We start from the raw sequence: 20,191 nt of genomic DNA, 5'->3' as shown, positions 1-20,191 counted from the left end.
ACCATCTAGCCAATTGGCTCCATTTTACCCCAAAGTCAGTCATTGGCTAAAAATCATTGAATCAGTCAACAACCCATTGACCCAAGCAGTCAAACCGTCGACCTGTTCAATGGTTTTTGGCCATTTTTTATTTTTTTTATTTTTGTTGTTAAAATGGGCCATCCATTCAAACCGGATGGTCAAACCATTGACCTAGAAACCGGTGGCCAGAATAGTTCTATTTCCATTTTTTTTTCTAGATGTCAATAATTAGATGAAATAACTTTGTAGTCATAGTCATGGGAAGGATGGACATCGCAAGGGATTCCAAAACCTTGAAAGATAAATCCAAAGTGACCTTAAACATAGAAAAAAAATTGGTAGTAAATCCACCAAACTGGAAAGCTAAGGAAAAAAAATCAGAAAATCGAGTCCAAAGTTTCGCTTTGAAACGGAGATAAATAGATATGCAATCAAAGAAAGAGACAAAGTAGATTATCTTGTAAGAAAAAAAAAAACATAGTACAAGAAAACCTAAAGAAAAAACAAAAGGGAAGAAATAAATGGTGGTAAACCCTAGGCCGTTTTGGAGGATCTTGAAGAAGAAGACCAAACACACAAAAACAAAAAAACAAAAACAAAAGCAAAAAATGAAAAAAAATGAACATATCGCACACGCTCAAATAAAGCCAATAGTAGAAGAAACCTTTGAATAGTGAAAATCCAAAAGCATAAAAATCATGGTTTTCGAACCGCTGTTGACCTGAATGGACAGACATTTTGGCCCAGGAACCGTCCAGGCAACCGAACCATCTAGGCCAATATTAGAAGAAACCTTTGAATAGTGAAAATCCAAAAGCATAAAAACCATGGTTTTCGAACTGCCATTGACCTGAACGGGCAGACATTTGGACCCAGGAACCGTCCAGGCAACCGAGCCATCTAGGCCAACAGTAGAAGAAACCTTTATAATGAAAATCCAAAAGCATAAAAACCATGGTTTTTGAACAATCGTTGACCCGAACAGACAAACATTTTGTCCCGGGAACCTTCCAAACAACTGGTTCCATTTTACCCTAATTCCAGTCCCTGGCCAAAAACCGTTGAATCGATTAACGACCCATTGACCCGAGTGGTCGAACTATCAATCCGTTCAATGGTTTTTTACCATTTTTTATTCTTTTTTAATTGGTAACTGCCCAAGAATTTGGTTCCATTTTATCCCAATCCTAGTACCTGGCAAAAAATTGTTGAATCAGTCAATGACCCATTGACTCGGGTGATCGAACCGTTGACCCGTTCAATGGTTTTTGGCCGTTATTTTATTTATTTTTTATTTTTTGTTGTCAGAACATGCTATTTGTTCAAACTGGACGGTTGAACCGTCAACCCAAAAACCGATGGCCATAACAGTTCTATTTTCGGGTCGTATGAGTCACACACTCAAATGACATAACACGTTTGATATTGCTTAATGGACCTCACACACTCAAATTTTTGCCTATAATTTTTGTTGTTAGAATAGGCCATCCATTCGAACCGGATGGTTGAACCATTTTTTTATTTATTTTTAATTGGGAATCATCCAGGAACCGGTTTTTGTTTTACCTTAATCCCGGTCCCTGGCCAAAAACCATTGAATCGATTAATGACCCATTGACCTGAGTAGTCGAACTGTTGATCCATTGACCCATTCAATGGTTTTTGGCCATTTTTTTATTTTTAAAACTTTTGTTGTTAGAACCGGTTGTCTGTTTGAACCGAATGGTCGAACCGTTGACCCCTAAAAACCGGTGGCCAAAATGGTTCCATTTTCAGGTCGTATGAATCACACACTTGAATGACATAACACATATGATACTGCTTAATGGACCTCACACACTCAATTTTTTCCCTGTAATTTTTGTTGTCAAAATGAGTTGTCCATTCGAACTAAAAAGTCGAACCATCAACTCGAAAACCGGTGGCCATAATGGTTCCATAGTTTTTTGCTTATAATTTTGTTGTTAGAACGGGTCATTCATTCAAATCGAACAATCGGCCCAAAACCAGTAGCATATATATATCAATTCTTCATTGAGAATTTTCAATGAAGAATCTTATATATATTAAAGGGCGGCCATTTGGCGAAAGGTGATACCATCCTTATCCCTTTTTATATAATAGTATGGGGTAATTATAGTCACTCTATCATTGGACAACCACAATCATGCATTGAAGGTTAATCATATTCATCCTCTTTTTATATAATAGGTTGCATTTGCATTCCTCTATTACAAGATACATGCAACTACTAAGTCGCGGTACAAAATTAAAGCCTACAAAAAACAAAAATGCCATATAGGCATGCAAAGACAAAGACACTTTGCAAACAACACGTGGCAAAATCATAGAAGTGGTAGTTGTGGTCTGTACAAGCTAAAAACTAATTCTCACCCTACAATTTGACGTGTGTCCCAAATGAATCAACTTGTGCATTTTAGCAAATGGTCGTCTTAGTAATATTTTGGAATCCTTTATTGCATGCACACACGAGCCCTTCCCCCCTTATATTAATAGAGAGTCTTCTAATATGAGAAGGGATCATTCTTTCTTCCTAAATTTTCCTGACCTAATCCTAATCTTTCTTCATCCTTACCCATATCTCCTTAACTTAAGAGCTAAGACCACCACCATCACTAGCTTATATGTGGATGGGTAACTAGTTTGACCATTGAAATTAATGGGCCAATGTGTGATGTTATAATCTAGTGATTGGGTTGAATAGGTTCAACCTTTCACATCAACAAAGTCATCAATTAAATCAAAAGTTTTACATAAGCTAATTAAACATTACAATTTAACCAGAACCCAAATCATGAGAAGAACACCAATCTAATTAGCTAAGGCTAAAACAATATCCAATTGTCCAAATTTGATTTTGAATTAAATCCCACTAAGGGTGTTCTAAATTCAATTCAATTTGTTTATAATTGGATTATATATGATTTTACCCATATTCAATCCAAATCATTTGATTCAATTTAATACACACACTTCATATTTATTTTTTGTTAATATATAGTAAAAAGAAGGTTGCTTGTGAGAAGGGCTACCTAAAACAAAGTAAAAGCCTAGAGGGAAGGGCTACTAACCACCAGAGTGAATTGTAATGAAGAGGGATACTTGCTATTAGAGTGAGAACTACATTGAGTGAAGTCACTAAGATTTTAATTGAGGAAGTATTATAGTATGCTATTGTCTAAATGTTAAAATGCTTAACCGCATTCCATCAAATCTTAAGGTTGTATTTGTTTTTGGTGTAAATACAAAAATACACTGATGTAAATAAAAAATGGCCAGATGTATCATCACAAAAGTTGAACCAATTATGTTTAGTTTTTACACTGTTGTACATTTGGAATATGAGAGTAATTTTTATGTGTGTTTGGAATAATACATGGGTGTAAAACTACACCCATAATTAATTCCAACCGTTTTGGAATAAAAGCCCACGTGTAAAGGTGTTGAGTGTTGATGTATCATCAATAATCTTAATACAATGCTGGATAATTCGTTAACACTTAGTTGAAGAAACATCCCTTCTTGGGTGCTACACCATGCCCATTTTTTCATACATTTCACTTTGTCATCCTATCAGATTCCACAGAAAAGGAAGGTAGCAAAGAAATTAGCATATCAACATACATGGTTCATGTTTGTATATTTTAGTACACAAGCATCATAACAGATACCACAAACAAATGGTTAGGTTCAGAAACATGATAATTTATGTTCCTGTAACAGTATGCAGAGAAGGTAAATGATAATTATCTTGCTTAATTGTTCAATCACTGAAATCATATTCCATAAAAAGAACTGCATAATCCACAAAACCTATGGAACCTGATTATAATGCAACCACAACCCCATGTCTATCTCTGAAAATTCTTCTAAACCTACACCAAGCACTGCCCACGTGAACATCTAATGCGTTCCACTAAACTTAGGAAGCTTTGTTAAAATTGTATAAACCATTTGTGCTCGCAAGTCTTTATCCCTGGCGATGAACATCTTTGCTTCTTTCTCATTCTCCACCAAGTACCCAAAAACCGCATTCAGTACATGAACATCAAAGCCTTCGGAAGTGAGGTCCATAATTTCTCGGTATAGGGTGTTAACCATATCCTGCTCTGTTTGAATGGTTAGGGTGACACTCATCTCCTTGATTCTATGATTTAAACAATCAATTGCCTCAATAAAATGCTCATGTGGTTTCTTCTTGCTACCATGGGTTCTCTTATGTTTACCCAATGAAGAAGAACTAGGGCGAGGTATGTTGTTCTTTGATTGAGTCCCATCGTCATTGATGACAACGGTAACTCCCATAGGTATTGATTCATCATCATTAACACCATCACCAACCTCATCAACATAATCATCATCACCCATGTCTGCATCATCTTGCACCTCAATACCTATTGAAGCACAATCCCCTGTAGCTTGGTGATTACCTAGCACCACCTGCATCCCCTCATATATCTTCATGACTCTTCCTTTCACAATGTGTGCAAGTGGATCTGCCTGCATTCAACAACCAGTATTTTCATTATGATACCAACACTATTACATACCATGTCATTGAAGTTTCCTTCGTTTACTTGAATGTACTCGTCCCACACTTGTGTATCTGCTTGAATCTGATTTCTAACTTCATTCTGGCCAAACCTAGATGTCTCAAATAGTTTTTTTTTTTTGCCTCAATTGGCTTTAGTGTGTGCATCCTAGTCTTTATGTTGTGGGTTTTGATATCCACTAGGAACCGGTTAGACATTTCTCTACAGACATGGGTATATGCCAATGTCTTGAAGCCCTTGTCAATTTTATTGCCTAGGGCAACTTATTCTGCTAATAACTCTATCAAGGCCTTATCCATTGCATTGTTCCAACTGATTTGTTTACTAAGATCTGCCCTCATTGTTAGTGAACATGACATAGACAATGACTTCCCCCTTTGTTGGTCTCCCCTGTGAACAAAAGATGAGCTTTCTGTCTCTTTTCCAGACACTATTCCTATTAACCATGCCCACACCATGAATGGATTTAAACATAGCAATATAATGAGATATCGAGTGGACATGAATTTGGGTAACAAAAAGTAAATAATAAATTTATTCAACATAACAGATTTGAAAAGAACAACACCATCCAACACATTACTATTAAACCAAAGTGAAAGCATGTTTAATGTTGGTGGAAGTAGATGTATTAATAAACAATACAATAATGGAAAGTAGATACTAATAGTGAAATCCAGAGAGTTCAACATTAATTAAGCGTATATGAAGTAGACAATACTAATATCACAACAATGTTCATAACAATACTCATAAGATATCATTGCTCATTTGGTTGAAGTAATCGCCTGATTCTCTGCTAGTCTTGAAACATTTCTACCACGAGCCAATCTCTAAATGAGGACCACCTTACAAGTTCATTTCTATTGATTCGTTCTGTTAAGTTGCCCCCAATTGGTGCATCATCCAAGGCATCATTCCTAATAGTGGAATTTTGAGCATCTGCCTCTCGAATACCTTGCTGAGTTAATGCATCATTTGGATCAACTTCCATTATGTGGTTATGAAGGAGACAACATGCAATGACAATCTTGACTTGTGTCCTGAAATCAAAGTGTTGGGTGGAGTCTAGGATGGCCCATCGCTTTTTCAGTACACCAAAAGCGTGCTCTACTACATTTCTTAATAAGGAATGCCTATGGTTAAAGATTTCTCTTGGGGATTCAAGCACACGACCTCAAATCTCGTTGAGGTGAAGAAACCTAGCATATTTCTATATCCTGTATCTGCGGAGTAGTATTTGCCTATGTTCAGACCAAAGAAATTATGAATTAGTTCACATATTAACCATTTAACGTATTAGTATGATGTAGAGAAAAAAAAGGATTGTGTAGATTACCATTGAGTACACTAAGACTAGATTACCTCTACAAAGAATCATATAGAACCGTTGCATCAGTAATTGATCCCTCCCAACCAGCTAATACATATGTAAATTTCAAGTCAAATGTAACTGCGACCATCACATTTTGGGCGGTTTTCCCTTTCCTACCACAGAATCTAGCTTGTTCCTCAATAGGCACTTTGCAAGGGATGTGAGTTCCATCGATAGCACCTATGTAGTTCTACATGTCCACTACATTTACATTAAATTGATAGATGGATTGAGTTGACATGATCAATTGATATAAATACATATTAGAACATACCTTGAAGTATGACATGAATCGTAGGTCATGTCTGATTTCTGATGGTATGCGATCTCCAGTGGGTTGTACAACCAATAGGGGATATAGTTTAATCACACTACGGAGGACTTTGTGAAAATACCGGCTAACGGTCTCCTATGATCGACCAAACCTAGCATAGATTGTACTATTCCACGCATTGTGCCCGATAGCGTGAAGGAACATTGCAACTTGCTCCTCCACATTCAAATAGGAGCTTGGTGTGAGATTCCCATGCATTCTAAGTAAATCACATAGAGAATCAAAGCATCTTTTTTTCATCATAATCTACGAGAGGCATGTCTTGTTACTGTTAAAAATGACCTTCAAAAATTTCCCTTTTCCTATGTTCCTCACTTCCCTTGTTCCTGGACGCTCACAAAGTCGGTAGTACCCAACCATTATCAGGGTAATGATAACACTGAGGATTGCAGAAAAGGCCCCAATAACCCACCTACATCCTTCAATGTATGGTGGTACCCTCATGTCTGTAGGTCATAGAATAACAAATAAGCACATGAACAATGTAAACCTAAGTACTTTTTGGCATGTTGAAATGGGTTGCTAAGAATTTGGCTTATTTAACTCAAGCTAGGAATTTAAGTGAATTTGGAATGTTTGATTTGGGTTGAAGATAATTGAAACATATTTAAAAAACCAAATTGAATACCTAAACTTCTCATCTAGTTTACCAATCAAAATAAATAAAGTAAACAAAAAACAAAAAACAAATACTCCTCATCTAGTTCTGATTTTTTCTCCCTTATTCTTATTCTTATTTTAATGGTGTGTGTGTAGGTAGAAATGTTTTTAGTAGCATAGACCCATTTGACAATGGCCAATAGAGAAGCTGATATGCAAATCAGTTATAGGTACAAGGAATATAATTGCCATTTTTTGAAGTCTGGTCATGTTAAAAAAATTGCAAAAAAAAAAAAAAGATGAAAAACATAAAAGCCAAAAGGAAAATCTCCCTCAACAAACACCTTTTCAATGAGGCATTTTGAATACTAAATTTATTGCTTGTGTTATGTTTGTGCCTCAAAATCTAGGTACCTATAGAGCCATCATTTATATAATCAGAGCGTTTGAACAAGTACCCTCTCTATTCCAACACACTTAAAACCTAAAGGAATACATCAAATTAATGCAATGGATGTAATACCACCTTCTATTTTGCCCTGGTTGAATCACCTAGCCCTATGGGACTAGGGTAAATGGCTAAAATATTTCCTTCACCATATCTGAACACTTTCCCAACTCCAAGAATTTGATAGTTTGACAGTCTGGCAATATGATAATCCAATCTAAGAATTTTAAATAGTGTTTCTTTGTTTTTCCTTGAATTTTTTGGTGTTTTTGCTCCCTAGGGGCTATTTCCCTATGTTTTTATTTTCTTTTCCCCTTTTGGCTAGTTCACATTGCCTTTTACCCTAAATTCCAAATATATCAAGTTCTGTAGAGTCCACATTGCATTTTTGAAACTTACTATGTATAACCAAAATGCTTATAATCTAAAAATTAACCTAAGTGGGAAACCATGGGATTGATCCATGATAACTAATGATGTTTTCTACTCCCTGAGACCCTTCCTTTGTTTCTAGCAATTATTCTCTACAATGTACCACCCTCGAAAACAACAAAATGCTAAAAAAGGCCAATCCTCTATTCACCTATCTCTAGCTAGATTTTAAAAAGAACAATTCACTCTGTTAAGTTAAGCCTCTTACTTTGAATGATAATGAACTAGTTTTTTGGTTGATTCTATATGAGATGACCTGATGTTAACAAGGCCAAAGCAAAATGTGAATATTTGATGTGAAAATATAAATATTTGTTGTGCACAACAAATTTAATTATAAATAAAAGATACATAAATAATGCAACTATAAATGTCCTTAATTGGCAAGGTCATGTAACTATAGTACATTTCAAATATTTGTTATGCAAAAAGAAAAGGGCATGTAACATCTAAGCCTTTCCACACTGCTATCTTTATTTAAAGTAACAAATGCAATGATTATCTACATTTTTTTGTTCAAATAAATATAGAAAATATATTTGTTAAGAACTTTAAGAATACTTGCATCTCAAGGCTATTAAGTCTCTATAATAGTGTGAATCATAAGACATGTAATGGGATCTCATGAAAGCAAAAACTTTACAATGCAAATAGGAATCTAAACTCTCAGACATCATCTAATACTAATAGAGTGGTGATTCCAGAAACGACCAATCCTTTAAAGTTTTCAATCTTTGGATTTTAATAGAAAAGGTTGTCTTACAGAAACGTAAAACTAGAATCCACACCTAGGGCTAAACTCCAGGGACACTAGAGATTAGAGGTCTGAGTGCTAGATTCAAACTTCAACGTTCTAATATCCGAATCAAGTATAGCTTTTGAATATACTAGGTGAATGGTAGAAAAAATTGAATATACCAGCTTTTGAATACATTAGAGCCTAGGGTTTGAATGTCGAATAGAATTTAAGTTGTAGAAAGACAAAGAACACGAGCCAAATCTTAGATCTAACAACTAGAATAAAAAAAAACAAGGTGCAAATCTATGATCTACAAACAAATAGCAGACCATAAACATGATAATAAATCATAGATCTAAGAAAACCCAAATAGAAAAACAAAATTTAGATTTGTTTTGGATTGTCTCCAGATCTGAAACGAGTTGACTTAGATCTGAATGACAATGTTTAGATCTGGTACCTTCTGTATGTTGTGAGATGGGGATGATGAAATGCTTAAGTCTGTGTTTTGAGATGAGTGAGTTCAAACCTGTGAGAAAAAGAGAATACACAATGAGAAAAGAAGAGAAAAAGAGTGAAAGACAAAGAGAGGGATTGTAAGAGAAAGGGGTGGCCAGGAGAATCTCAACGATGGTGGAGGGTGCTAATTGGTAGTGCTCGACGATGAGAGAGGATTAGAGGAGACGAAGAGTAGTTGTGTTTTTGCACTGTGATTGCTTCGATCGAGTTTTACATCGAAAAAATTGATGTATAAAATACATCGATAATCAAAGTAAATAAATTTCAAAATTGGTTTTTACACTGATCTTTGAAGTATTTTTACATCTCATCCAAACGACCACAAAATTGGACCGGAGTGTAAAAATACATCGAACCGGGTTTTACACTACATCCAAATGCAGCCTAAGGCTTTTGGTGTATTAGTAAAACATAAACATTTTGCTACTACTTTCATAGCATTAGAGCTCACATTTTTTATTTTTCTTATTTTTATCAATTGTTCACCTCCCATGTTAAAAGATTTGTAGGGGTGGTGTTGTTGCTTGTTTAGGTTTTGGGTTTGCAAATGCTATTATTTTTTCGATTATATAAATCATTAATTTTTGGGGTTTTTATAGTTCAGTCCACCCCTAGGGGGGAGCTAGGATTTCTAGGGGTGGACTGAATCCTGCCCGTGGATTGATGCCAAATTTGCGAACATGATGCGGTTTACAAGGGGGGCTATTAGTAAAGTAGTAGGGGGCTACAATTTGCAGTCCATTTATCCCTAATTTTTTTTCTCGGAGAAATATAGATAAATCCAATGCAGATTTCTAATTTCTACTGCAGAACTATAAACATTCAAAATATCCAAAATCCACACTCTATACACCCATATCCACCGATGAATTGACATTAATTTGGATCCCAAATGTACTTTAAACCTACAATTTGGGAGGACCATCATTCTCCATTTCTTTCTTCAAATGACCATTCCATATATAAATGGTTAAATCTTTGATATCTATTAAAAATATTCCAATTAATAACCCAACTATTTCTATTCTTTTAGAGTAACCATACAAATACAAATACAAATACAAACATCTACAATACTGCTTACGAAAAAAAAACATCTAATACAAAAACCTTGTATATAATATTTCTAAACATTATATTTGCACTATATTTGTAATCTTCCCAAATACAAATACAAATATATGTTGTAGAACCTGTACATATTTGTATTTGTATGAGACTTTATCACATTGTTTTGTCTACACTAAGCTCGAATTGAGTCGGGCCACTCATATTGTTTGGATTCGGAAGTTTGCTTTTTTGCATTTCAGCAGGGTCTATCTAGTAATGATTATCATGATTCAGTGCGAGCTCATATAAAACTCAGGCATCCCTAACCGTCAGATCTCTCTAAGAGAAAATTACGTCAACACAACGTCGTGGACGGAGTTATCCAGATTCTAAATGTACGGTTTCAGAAGGGAGCTCCACTGGAAGTATCTCCCACTCAATCAATTTCGTCATGTAACCGGCCAAACCGTGAGATCACATCAAATCCAAACATCCTTTACGATGCTGTCGTCTGCAACACCGGCATGAGACGACTTGTAGGTCGATGTCACAAGACCCTTCATTCAGAGGGCCCCACAAGCGAGATCTCTAAGATCTAAATCCTCATAGCAGATCTCATTCCCTTTGAACAATAGCAAAAAAAAAAAAAAAAAGAGAAAGAAAGTCTACCTATCGGACGGCTGCGATGCCTTGACAGATAAAGATATCCGTTTGTGGGTCCAAAGCCCATCGTCACCATGAACTGGCCTGCCAATCTGAGCTGCAATTTCAATGCATTCCTCGTTCCAAGGGCACTTTTGTAAAATCATGACCAATTTCACGAAAAGTGAAGTATCATAACGTTACCTTTCATCAATTGACAATTTCTGTAAAGCACCGATACGACTCGAAAGGCCGAAACTCCATTCAAACACGATTCCGATATACCCAGTAAAAAACTCAAAATATATTATTTATCAAAATCAGAAAAAAATAAAATTGTCTTTTTTTGGTGCACTTTTAATTTTAATTTTTTCATTTACTCAGGCGATTCGGCGATTCCATGTTTTCTCATCTTTGACTAGTACTTCCACGGACGCGACCGCGGAGTTAAATCCCATTCTCTTGCTTCTTTTCAGAGATTTTCTCCTCTTGCCCTTTCCCTCCGTTTACTGCGCCCGGTTTTCCGACGACGGGAACTCCGGTTTTCGCCGGAAATCCTGTCCGAAAACCAATATTCTCTCCCCCGCGAAATTGTTCCTGCTTGTCGAGATATCGCTTCTCTTCAGTCTTTTCTAGCGGCGTCAACTTCAAAGACACTTCATCTCCAGTCCAAAACGGTTTCAGATTTCAACTATTACAACTCAGAACAGTTCTCATTTCTCAGCATCAAAAAGACTAAATGAATAACAAATCAAAGGAGAACTGTTCCAAGACTTCATATTCGATGGAGCTTTTAGGGTTTGGGTTCACTGGATTTTGGTTTCAGATTACAGGAGACTTGCAGATCCGCAAAGCTTCGTTTTTCTGAGGCTTATGACTGCTTGGCTTGTTCTTATTCGACTGTTTTCATCGTTTTGGGGGGAGACGTGAGGAGTTTCTTTTTCTTTTTTATCTGGAGTTGAACATTGATGGTTGTTCACGGTCAAGTCTGTCATCTATGATGATTGAAACTCTTGAACGATCGATGCGGGTGGTGGTTTGGAGAGTCTCTCACATGGAATGGCAGATCTTGTTAGCTACGGAAATGCGGAACGAGACGTCGAGCAGGTGAGTCTCGTGGAAAGTTCCGTTCTTTTGTTGGAGAGATTGGATTTTTTTACTATTTATTGTTTCTTGATTTCTGGTTCTCTCCTTCAATACCAATCTAGACAGAATGATTGCAGTAGTGGATTTTGGGTCGTGAAGTAGATGATGTAGAAGTACTTGAACGAAGTAATTATAATGATGAAATGAAGACTATGGATTACCATTTGAGCTTGATGGGGAGGGTGTTTTGATCATAACATTAAGATATAAATGTGGGTTTCTGAGGTTATGTTCTTTTGTTGAAAAAGTTCCTTAGACATGTAGAACTATTTTTATGGCTGTAATGAAACGTTAAAAACCTCCTTGTCCATTTTAATTAGCATGTCTGCGGGTTCTATGGAAAAAGAGGGAGATGACCCGGGAGATTAGGCATGGAGAGTAGCTGAGGAAAAAGAATCCAAATGGATTACTGTGGTACATGCGGTAATTTAGGCTATAAGAAGTGGAGAGAAGATAAGGAATCTGTGAGAAAGAGTGTATGGTATGCACCACTTGTAGCAAGGACGAGTCAGAAGTGGGTTGGTTAACAAGTTAAAGGCGTCTATCAGTCTCAGACAACTAAAGTCACAACTGAAACAGAATTTAAATGGACAGTTTTCATAATGTGATTTATCAAAATGAGTTTGACCTTCTTATTACATTCTATATTTTCTTGATCTTTCCTACTGGATGCTAGATTCATCTGTACTTGCCAAAATAGGAGAATGTCATGATTTTGTTTGCATTTGGATTTATAAGACCATTGAATTTTATGCTTTTTCTTGAAATTGAAATCTAGGAGTTCTCTCCCAATATATAGTGTCTCTTACATTCATTTACATTATGCCTAAATGCATTCAGAGTTTGAAGATCATATACTGAATTTGATTGTCATTCTGTTAAGCCTCTAAGTTCCTTAAATAGTGTTGGGAACACAAGGACAATAAAACCAGTGCTGGACATGTTGCCAGGCAGGTCAGAGTATCTGATGATCCTGTGGGTGTGTTTAAAGATTTCGAAGAAGATACTGAGATGCAGAGTAGATTATGGACTGTACCGAATTTTGGAAGTGATAGCAAATATGACATATGATAGTCTGTTGGTTGTGCTTGATATGAGATACTACCAAAGATTAAGGAAAAAACCTCCTGCTAGCTAGTTCATTTTTGTTGCAAATGAATCGAGAGAAGAGTAGAGGAGCACCTGGAAAGCTTTGTGCTGGACTTTAGGTCTTGAGCAATTATTGCATCCCCATAAGAATGGTTATATTTTATGGATGAATTGCTACATTCCTCACCCCTGAGAACTTCTCTTTTTCTTTTGTTTGTTTTGTTTACTTGCATCCATTATTATTATTGTCCTTCTCAAGATGCAAACCTTTATGGCCTTCACATGAGAAAGTCAGGTCACTCTCACTACCATGGAGCATGACTGTTTTGGGGCAACAAGTTTCCTCAATGTCGTTAATATGGAGTTTCAATTATTAGGAGGTTGGTGCTTATAAAAAAAGGGAGTTTAACATCTAACTTCATTTTGATAGTCATGAATGGTGGATCCATATTTGCAAACCTGCTGGGGGTACAACACCTAATAATCGAGGGGGATTCCAAAGTGGTGGTGGGTTGGTTGAAAAATTCTGAAGAGGCTATGTGGCGATACAAGAATGAAATGAAGAATTTTAGTTGGTTGACAAGGAATATGTTGGTCACTGTACAGTGGGTGGGGAGATCAGCAAATACCTTGTCAGATGTGTTAGCTAAGCAAGGGGTAAATAGGGAAGAATTATTTTGGGCTCAGTTGTGATTCTTGTTTTTCTTTCCTAGTTTACTTGTAAGTTTCAAGGAGGGGCTGCAGCTCGCGCCTCTCGTTGGGATGATGTATGAACTCACTCTAATTTGCTTCTGAATCAATAAACTTATTATTATTCATCAAAAAAAAAATGGTGGATCCATATTTCTTTGATCATTTTTGGTTATGTATTTACATCCAATTCCCATCCATGCTTTCTTTTTCTTTTTCTGCATTTCCTAATAAATATGTAATCTGTTTAATCTTCTGATGGAGGTATGTCCAACATAATTCTTTTAATAAGCAATATATCTTTATTATAATAATAAGGGAGTAGTGTAGAGTATACTGTTTCATGTATGTGCTCTTCATGGAGGCATTTCAACCTGACGTACTTTGTTAATTTCTGTGCTGATGCAATGTTCCATGGCAGCATTAAATATTTTATGCCGAAAATCATTGATCAAACAAATATTTAATGCGAAAAGTTATGTTTCAACTCAACTATGCCTTCTTTCTCCTACTATTTGCTGAAAGTTCTGTTTCAAGGTCTCAATTATCTTTTCTACCTTCTACAGGCATTAACTGCTCTGAAGAAAGGTGCTCAACTTCTAAAGTATGGTCGTAAAGGAAAGCCAAAGTTTTGCCCATTTAGACTTTCAAATGTAAGTTTATTACCCCAATCAGTTTTTCTTCAGATTTGTTTCGATGGATTATATTGCATATTTCCTTTTTGTCTTTCTTTTTCTATCTTGTTGAATGTTATAATGGATGGTGTGCTTAGGTCCTGTCTGGAGGTTGAAACTTTGTGGATGAATCTTTTACAGGACTCATTTTTTATGTTAAATTCAAGGGCTTGACATGATTATTGATCTTAGGGTCTGATTTTAGATTTTTATTGTATTATACAAAATCTTAGGACTTAAAATAATATTTTAGTGATTCTGGATCCTGTGGATCCTTGTTTGTGAGATGGAATATAAGTTTGTTTTAAACATTTACTACAGTTTCTATTGTGTTTAAGATGCAGTTAGGCATAACTCTTTTATTGGTTCTACTTCTACATAGACTGTATCCTGTGCTAAAATTTGAAGTGATTTAATGAGCTCCACTTCTGCATCTGATAAAATATCATATATGCTCATAAAATTGGCACTTATGATATGATGGATAGGTTGCACACGAGTTGGTTCATAGTTAGTTGTTAGCTTAGGAGGCCAAGCCCAAGAGTTCTGAATGTTGTATTGAATCTATAGATGGGCTTATATACAGGGGCCTCTCAGTGTATGCCATTTAGAATCTCAAGTTCTCTGCCATGATTGCCATTCATAACTGTGATTTCTTATTGGTAGGTAGTATTCTAATTTGAAAAGATATGGAGTAAAGGAAAAATATGATAGCTTAGAAGAGGATTTGTTATTTTTATTGAACATGTAACATATTCAAGTATCCTTTTCAATAGCATTATCAGTTTCATATTCATTACTGTTCCAATCCATGATTTCATGAAGTGTACCTTTGTATTCTCCTTATCTAGAAAGCTTGACTTTATATTTGTTAATGCTCTTGTATCTGAATTTCACAGGATGAATCGTCTTTGATCTGGTTTTCAAGTGGTGGAGAAAGGAAATTAAAGTTAGCTTCTGTTTCAAAAATTGTTCCTGGACAAAGAACTGTGAGATATTCTTTGTACTTATTCAATCTATACCATGCTGATTAAAAGAAAAAAAAGCATCTAGCACTAAATTCTTGGAACTAAATTTTTCATTGTTGGTATGTGGTAGTCTGTTTTCAAACGGTATTTGTGCCCTGAGAAGGAATACCTGTCTTTTTCTCTTATATACGACAATGGAAAGCGATCCCTTGATCTGGTTAGTGTAACTATCTGAATTCCTATTTGTGAATATGTGATTGTTTTTTTTTTTTTTTTTGAAATTTCTTAAACTAATTGTCATTAATCAAGGATCTCATTATATATTGTTGGTTTTCAGATTTGCAAGGACAAAGTTGAGGCTGAGGTGTGGATTGCAGGCCTCAAGGCACTGATTTCTTCCAGTCAATGTGGACGTTCAAAAATTGATGGATGGAGTGATGGAGGACTTTCTTTTGATGTAACTATACATATTGGAACCTCTTGTGGTCTTTAACTTTTAAAATTATTCTGTTCTTTTCTCTGTATTGCCTCTTGCAAACATTGTAATATTTCTCCAAACATTCTCCTTCTAAATTTGATAAAAGATAAAAACATTTAGATGCTGATTTTCATGCCATAGCCTTTCAAATCTTAGCATTTTTGGGTCTGGTTGGGTTAAGAATTAATTAATTCAATCATCTTATTTACCTTCACAAAAAAAGAAGTTATTAAATTTTGATTGAGCCCAAGCCAAATATAGTTCAGATTCTTCAAATTGGAAGACCTGAATTGCACCTCTACTAAATTCTTGGAACTTTTCTCCTTTTCTTTTATCCTGGAAGTGAGTTGTGAATATTAAGGTTTTTGTTGGGAATTGCATCAATACAGTTTATTGTGACACAGTACTGTTGTTTTGTTTATCATATATTTCTTTAGATAGCATGTTGCTGTCATCTTTTTCAGCTGTGAGTCATTCATGATCCATGGTTTTGTGCTTGCTTTGTTTCAGGATGGTAGAGATCTGACATCCAATAGCCCCAGTGACAGTTCAGTCAGTGCCACACAAGATATTAGCTCTCCAGAAACATCCGTTGGTTCTAACAGTACTTTCCCTAAAAGTTGTCCTGAGAGTTCTGTGCATTCTGACAGATCACATGTAGCATTGGATCACACAAATATGCAAGTAAAGGGATCTGCTTCAGAGGTTTTTCGAGTTAGTGTTTCAAGTGCTCCAAGTACATCTAGCCATGGTTCTGCTCAGGATGATTGCGATGCTTTAGGCGATGTATACATATGTGGTGAGGTTATATGTGATGATTTTGTTAAGGCTGGGGCTGATAAAACTGTAAATCCTTTCAGCATGAGGGCTGATGTGCTTCTCCCTAGACCATTAGAGTCGAATATAGTTTTGGATGTTCATCATATAGCTTGTGGTGTTAGACATGCTGCACTAGTCACAAGGCAAGGAGAGGTTTTTACATGGGGTGAAGAGTCTGGTGGACGGCTTGGCCATGGAATCGGGAAAGATGTTGTTCAGCCTCATCTGGTTGAATCACTAGCAGTCTCCTATGTTGATTTTGTTGCCTGTGGGGAGTTCCATACTTGTGCTGTTACCCTGGCTGGTGAACTTTATACATGGGGAGATGGCACACATAATGCTGGGTTGCTTGGTCATGGTACTGATGTCAGCCACTGGATACCCAAGAGAGTTTCTGGTCCATTGGAGGGACTTCAGGTTGCTTCAGTTACATGTGGTCCATGGCACACAGCCTTGATAACATCTACAGGGCAGCTATTCACCTTTGGTGATGGAACATTTGGTGTTTTGGGCCATGGTAACAGGGAAAGTGTTGCATATCCAAGAGAAGTGGAATCTCTTGCAGGATTGAGGACAATTGCTGTTGCCTGTGGTGTGTGGCATACTGCTGCCGTGGTGGAGGTTATTGTGACACAGTCTAGTGCAAGTATTTCATCAGGGAAATTATTTACTTGGGGCGATGGGGACAAGAATCGCCTTGGTCATGGAGACAAAGAATCTCGGTTAAAACCCACATGTGTGCCTTCTCTCATTGAATATAATTTTCACAAGGTTGCTTGTGGGCACAGTTTAACTGTTGGCTTGACAACATCAGGGCATGTTTTTACCATGGGAAGTTCAGTTTATGGCCAGCTTGGCAATCCCCATTCTGATGGGAAGCTGCCTTGCTTGGTGGAAGATAAGCTTGCAGGGGAATGTGTTGAAGAAGTTGCTTGTGGTGCATACCATGTGGCAGTGCTAACATCACGGAATGAGGTTTACACATGGGGAAAGGGAGCCAATGGAAGACTGGGCCATGGAGATATTGAGGATCGGAAAACACCAACATTGGTAGAAGCTTTAAAGGATAGACATGTTAAATATATTGCTTGTGGTTCAAACTACACAGCAGCTATATGCCTCCATAAATGGGTAGCAGGGGCAGAGCAGTCTCAGTGCTCAGCTTGTAGACAGGCATTTGGGTTTACTCGAAAGAAGCACAATTGCTATAACTGTGGACTGATACACTGCCACTCCTGTAGCTCTAGAAAAGCTTTAGGAGCAGCCCTAGCTCCAAATTCTGGTAAGCCATATCGTGTGTGTGATTCTTGTTATGCCAAACTGAACAAGGTGTCAGAACCGGGAGGTACTAATAACAAAAGGAATGCCATACCCAGACTTTCGGGTGAAAATAAAGACAAGTTAGACAAAGCTGAGATTAGACTATCCAAGTCTGCAACGCCTACCAATATGGATTTGATTAAACAGCTAGATAGCAAAGCGTTCAAACATGGAAAGAAGGTTGACACTTTCTCTCTTGTTCGTTCTTCCCAAGCACCCACTTTGTTGCAGCTAAAGGATCTTGCTTTGTTTACTACCACTGACCTGCGCCGCACAGCTCCAAAACCAGTACTCACATCAGTAGGTCATTCTACAATCAGTTCAAGGGCCGTATCACCTTTCTCTAGGAAACCTAGCCCGCCTCGTTCTGCAACACCTATTCCTACAACATCAGGTCTTTCTTTTTCCAAAAGCATTGCAGATAGCTTGAAGAAAACAAATGAGCGTTTGAGTCAAGAAGTGCAGAAATTACGTGCCCAGGTAGATTACTCTCTTTGTTTTGCTTATTAAGCATCAGATGCAAAATAGACTTCTTACCATTATCATGGATTTTATTGTGGACATGGTTTAGGTTGATAGCTTGAGACAACGGTGTGAACTACAAGAATTTGAGCTGCAGAAATCAGCTAAGAAAGCTCAAGAAGCTCTTGCACTGGCTGCAGAAGAATCTGCCAAATCCAAAGCTGCAAAAGAAGTTATAAAATCCCTTACTGCACAGGTAATTTTCCTATTTATAGTTTTATACTTGTACTCTTTTCCTCTGTTGTCTTGTAAGTATATATGTTCTTACATTGATCTTGAATCAGATCACTTAAAAAACCAGTTTCTGGACCTTTTTTAAAGTGGAAATTTAAAAGAACTTTGTAGACCAACCAGTCTCGTCTTCTATTTTTCCCCTTGAGGTTTTTGACTTGAATGGTTAATTAGTTGGATCATGATTTATGCTTTTCAACCATAATATGACCATCTCCTTTTAATTGCTAAGAATGTGGTTTTATTGAGAAGGATCAACACTCACAACAATACAACATAGATTTGGATCTGGAATAAAACTCATCTCTAAAGACCCTGCTTTTAGATCAAGGCATTTGCATTCTGATTGGCGGATCTAAGCAACCATTGGAACAAGATGTTCTACAACTATGATGGGATCACAATAGCCATGGACCCTGTTCCCCCCAACTACGCCATCCCATCCCCAGCATAGAATCAGCTTTAGCTATAATTCTCTGGAAGACCCTGATGTGAATAAATCTGACCAGCAAAAAAATGCCTCGGAGTTGCCTTTTTTTGGAGAAAAGTATTATATTTGAGTTTTTTTTTTTTTGAAACATAAAATCAAGAATTTATTGATAGAAGAAAATCATAGTACAACAGGCTCCTGGTAGAAAAAACAATCCACCCAGGAGGGAAAACAGCTTTCAACTCCCACAAAGACTGAGAGCTAAGGTATTGTATTTGATTGTATGCAAAAATGGAGGATAACCAGGGGTGATCATTTATAGCTTGGCCAAGAAATTTCCAGCTTTGGGCCTAGGTTTTGTGTTCAGGACCGATCCACACACATTTAAATATATGTATTATTTTATGCTATATTTTATATTATATATAAATATTATAATATAACACCTATATCTGTTGGGTTTTTAGTGCCCTAATCGGTTATGCTGACTCAACAAAGGCTGAGTCATTATAATACAATACTTATCTATTGTAGGAGATTCTGCTTATACCATTAAATGGCTGAAGGACAAGGAGGGGGGCCCTTGGAGGTTGAGTCATTATGACATTATCTGGCTGAGGCAAGAGACTCCTTGGAAAATCTAAATGCAAGCTTGGTGTGGATATCGAGGGAGTTGAATCATATTGCAGATGGATTAGCTAAAATTGGAGCAAGACTAGAGAATCTGTACAGCAATAGGCTTCCCCCCCTGTAATTTTTCTATTTAGCTGTTTGGGTTTTCTTTCTTCTGTGTAGTACGTCTGCTCATGTACTGCCTGCTTTTTTTTAATGAAATCTGGTTAACCTTTTCTCAAAAAAAAAACGCCTATAATACATACTATTATATAACATGCTATATTATTAATGTATAACATAAATTTTAAGCATATATCATATGTGATATAGTATAAAATATTGTATATATTTAATATTTTATATTGGGTAAATTGCTGAAACCTCCCCTGAAGTTGGTATTTGCACTCACCTCCCCTAAACTTTCTGATATAGGTGCAAGTAGACCCCCTTTGTTAGAATCTTCTAAAAAGAGGCA

At 36.6% G+C, this 20,191-nt stretch overlaps 1 protein-coding gene across 2 annotated transcripts in view; it reads left to right on the top strand.

Moving 5' to 3' along the window:
• The first annotated feature begins 11,102 nt into the window (after window positions 1–11,102).
• Window positions 11,103–20,191, top strand: part of LOC148876203 (PH, RCC1 and FYVE domains-containing protein 1-like) — a 28,526-nt gene continuing 19,437 nt past the window's right edge. For both annotated transcript variants that reach the window (XR_016105923.1, XM_088966864.1), the window contains exons 1-7: window positions 11,103–11,841; window positions 14,226–14,312; window positions 15,233–15,322; window positions 15,432–15,518; window positions 15,639–15,758; window positions 16,290–18,398; window positions 18,490–18,636. Coding sequence is in view for 1 of the 2 variants with exons in the window: in XM_088966864.1 (XP_088822990.1) it covers window positions 11,794–11,841; window positions 14,226–14,312; window positions 15,233–15,322; window positions 15,432–15,518; window positions 15,639–15,758; window positions 16,290–18,398; window positions 18,490–18,636 (2,688 nt within the window). In the remaining variant the exon portion in view is untranslated. The remainder of the gene's footprint in view (window positions 11,842–14,225; window positions 14,313–15,232; window positions 15,323–15,431; window positions 15,519–15,638; window positions 15,759–16,289; window positions 18,399–18,489; window positions 18,637–20,191) is intronic.

The sequence above is a fragment of the Nelumbo lutea genome, chromosome 1, assembly GCF_056320005.1.
Source record: "Nelumbo lutea isolate HS-2025 chromosome 1, American lotus-T2T, whole genome shotgun sequence".
NCBI classification, from domain to species: domain Eukaryota; kingdom Viridiplantae; phylum Streptophyta; class Magnoliopsida; order Proteales; family Nelumbonaceae; genus Nelumbo; species Nelumbo lutea.
Note: the sequence above shows the minus strand (reverse complement) of the source record. Positions and strands in the feature narration are given on the sequence as shown.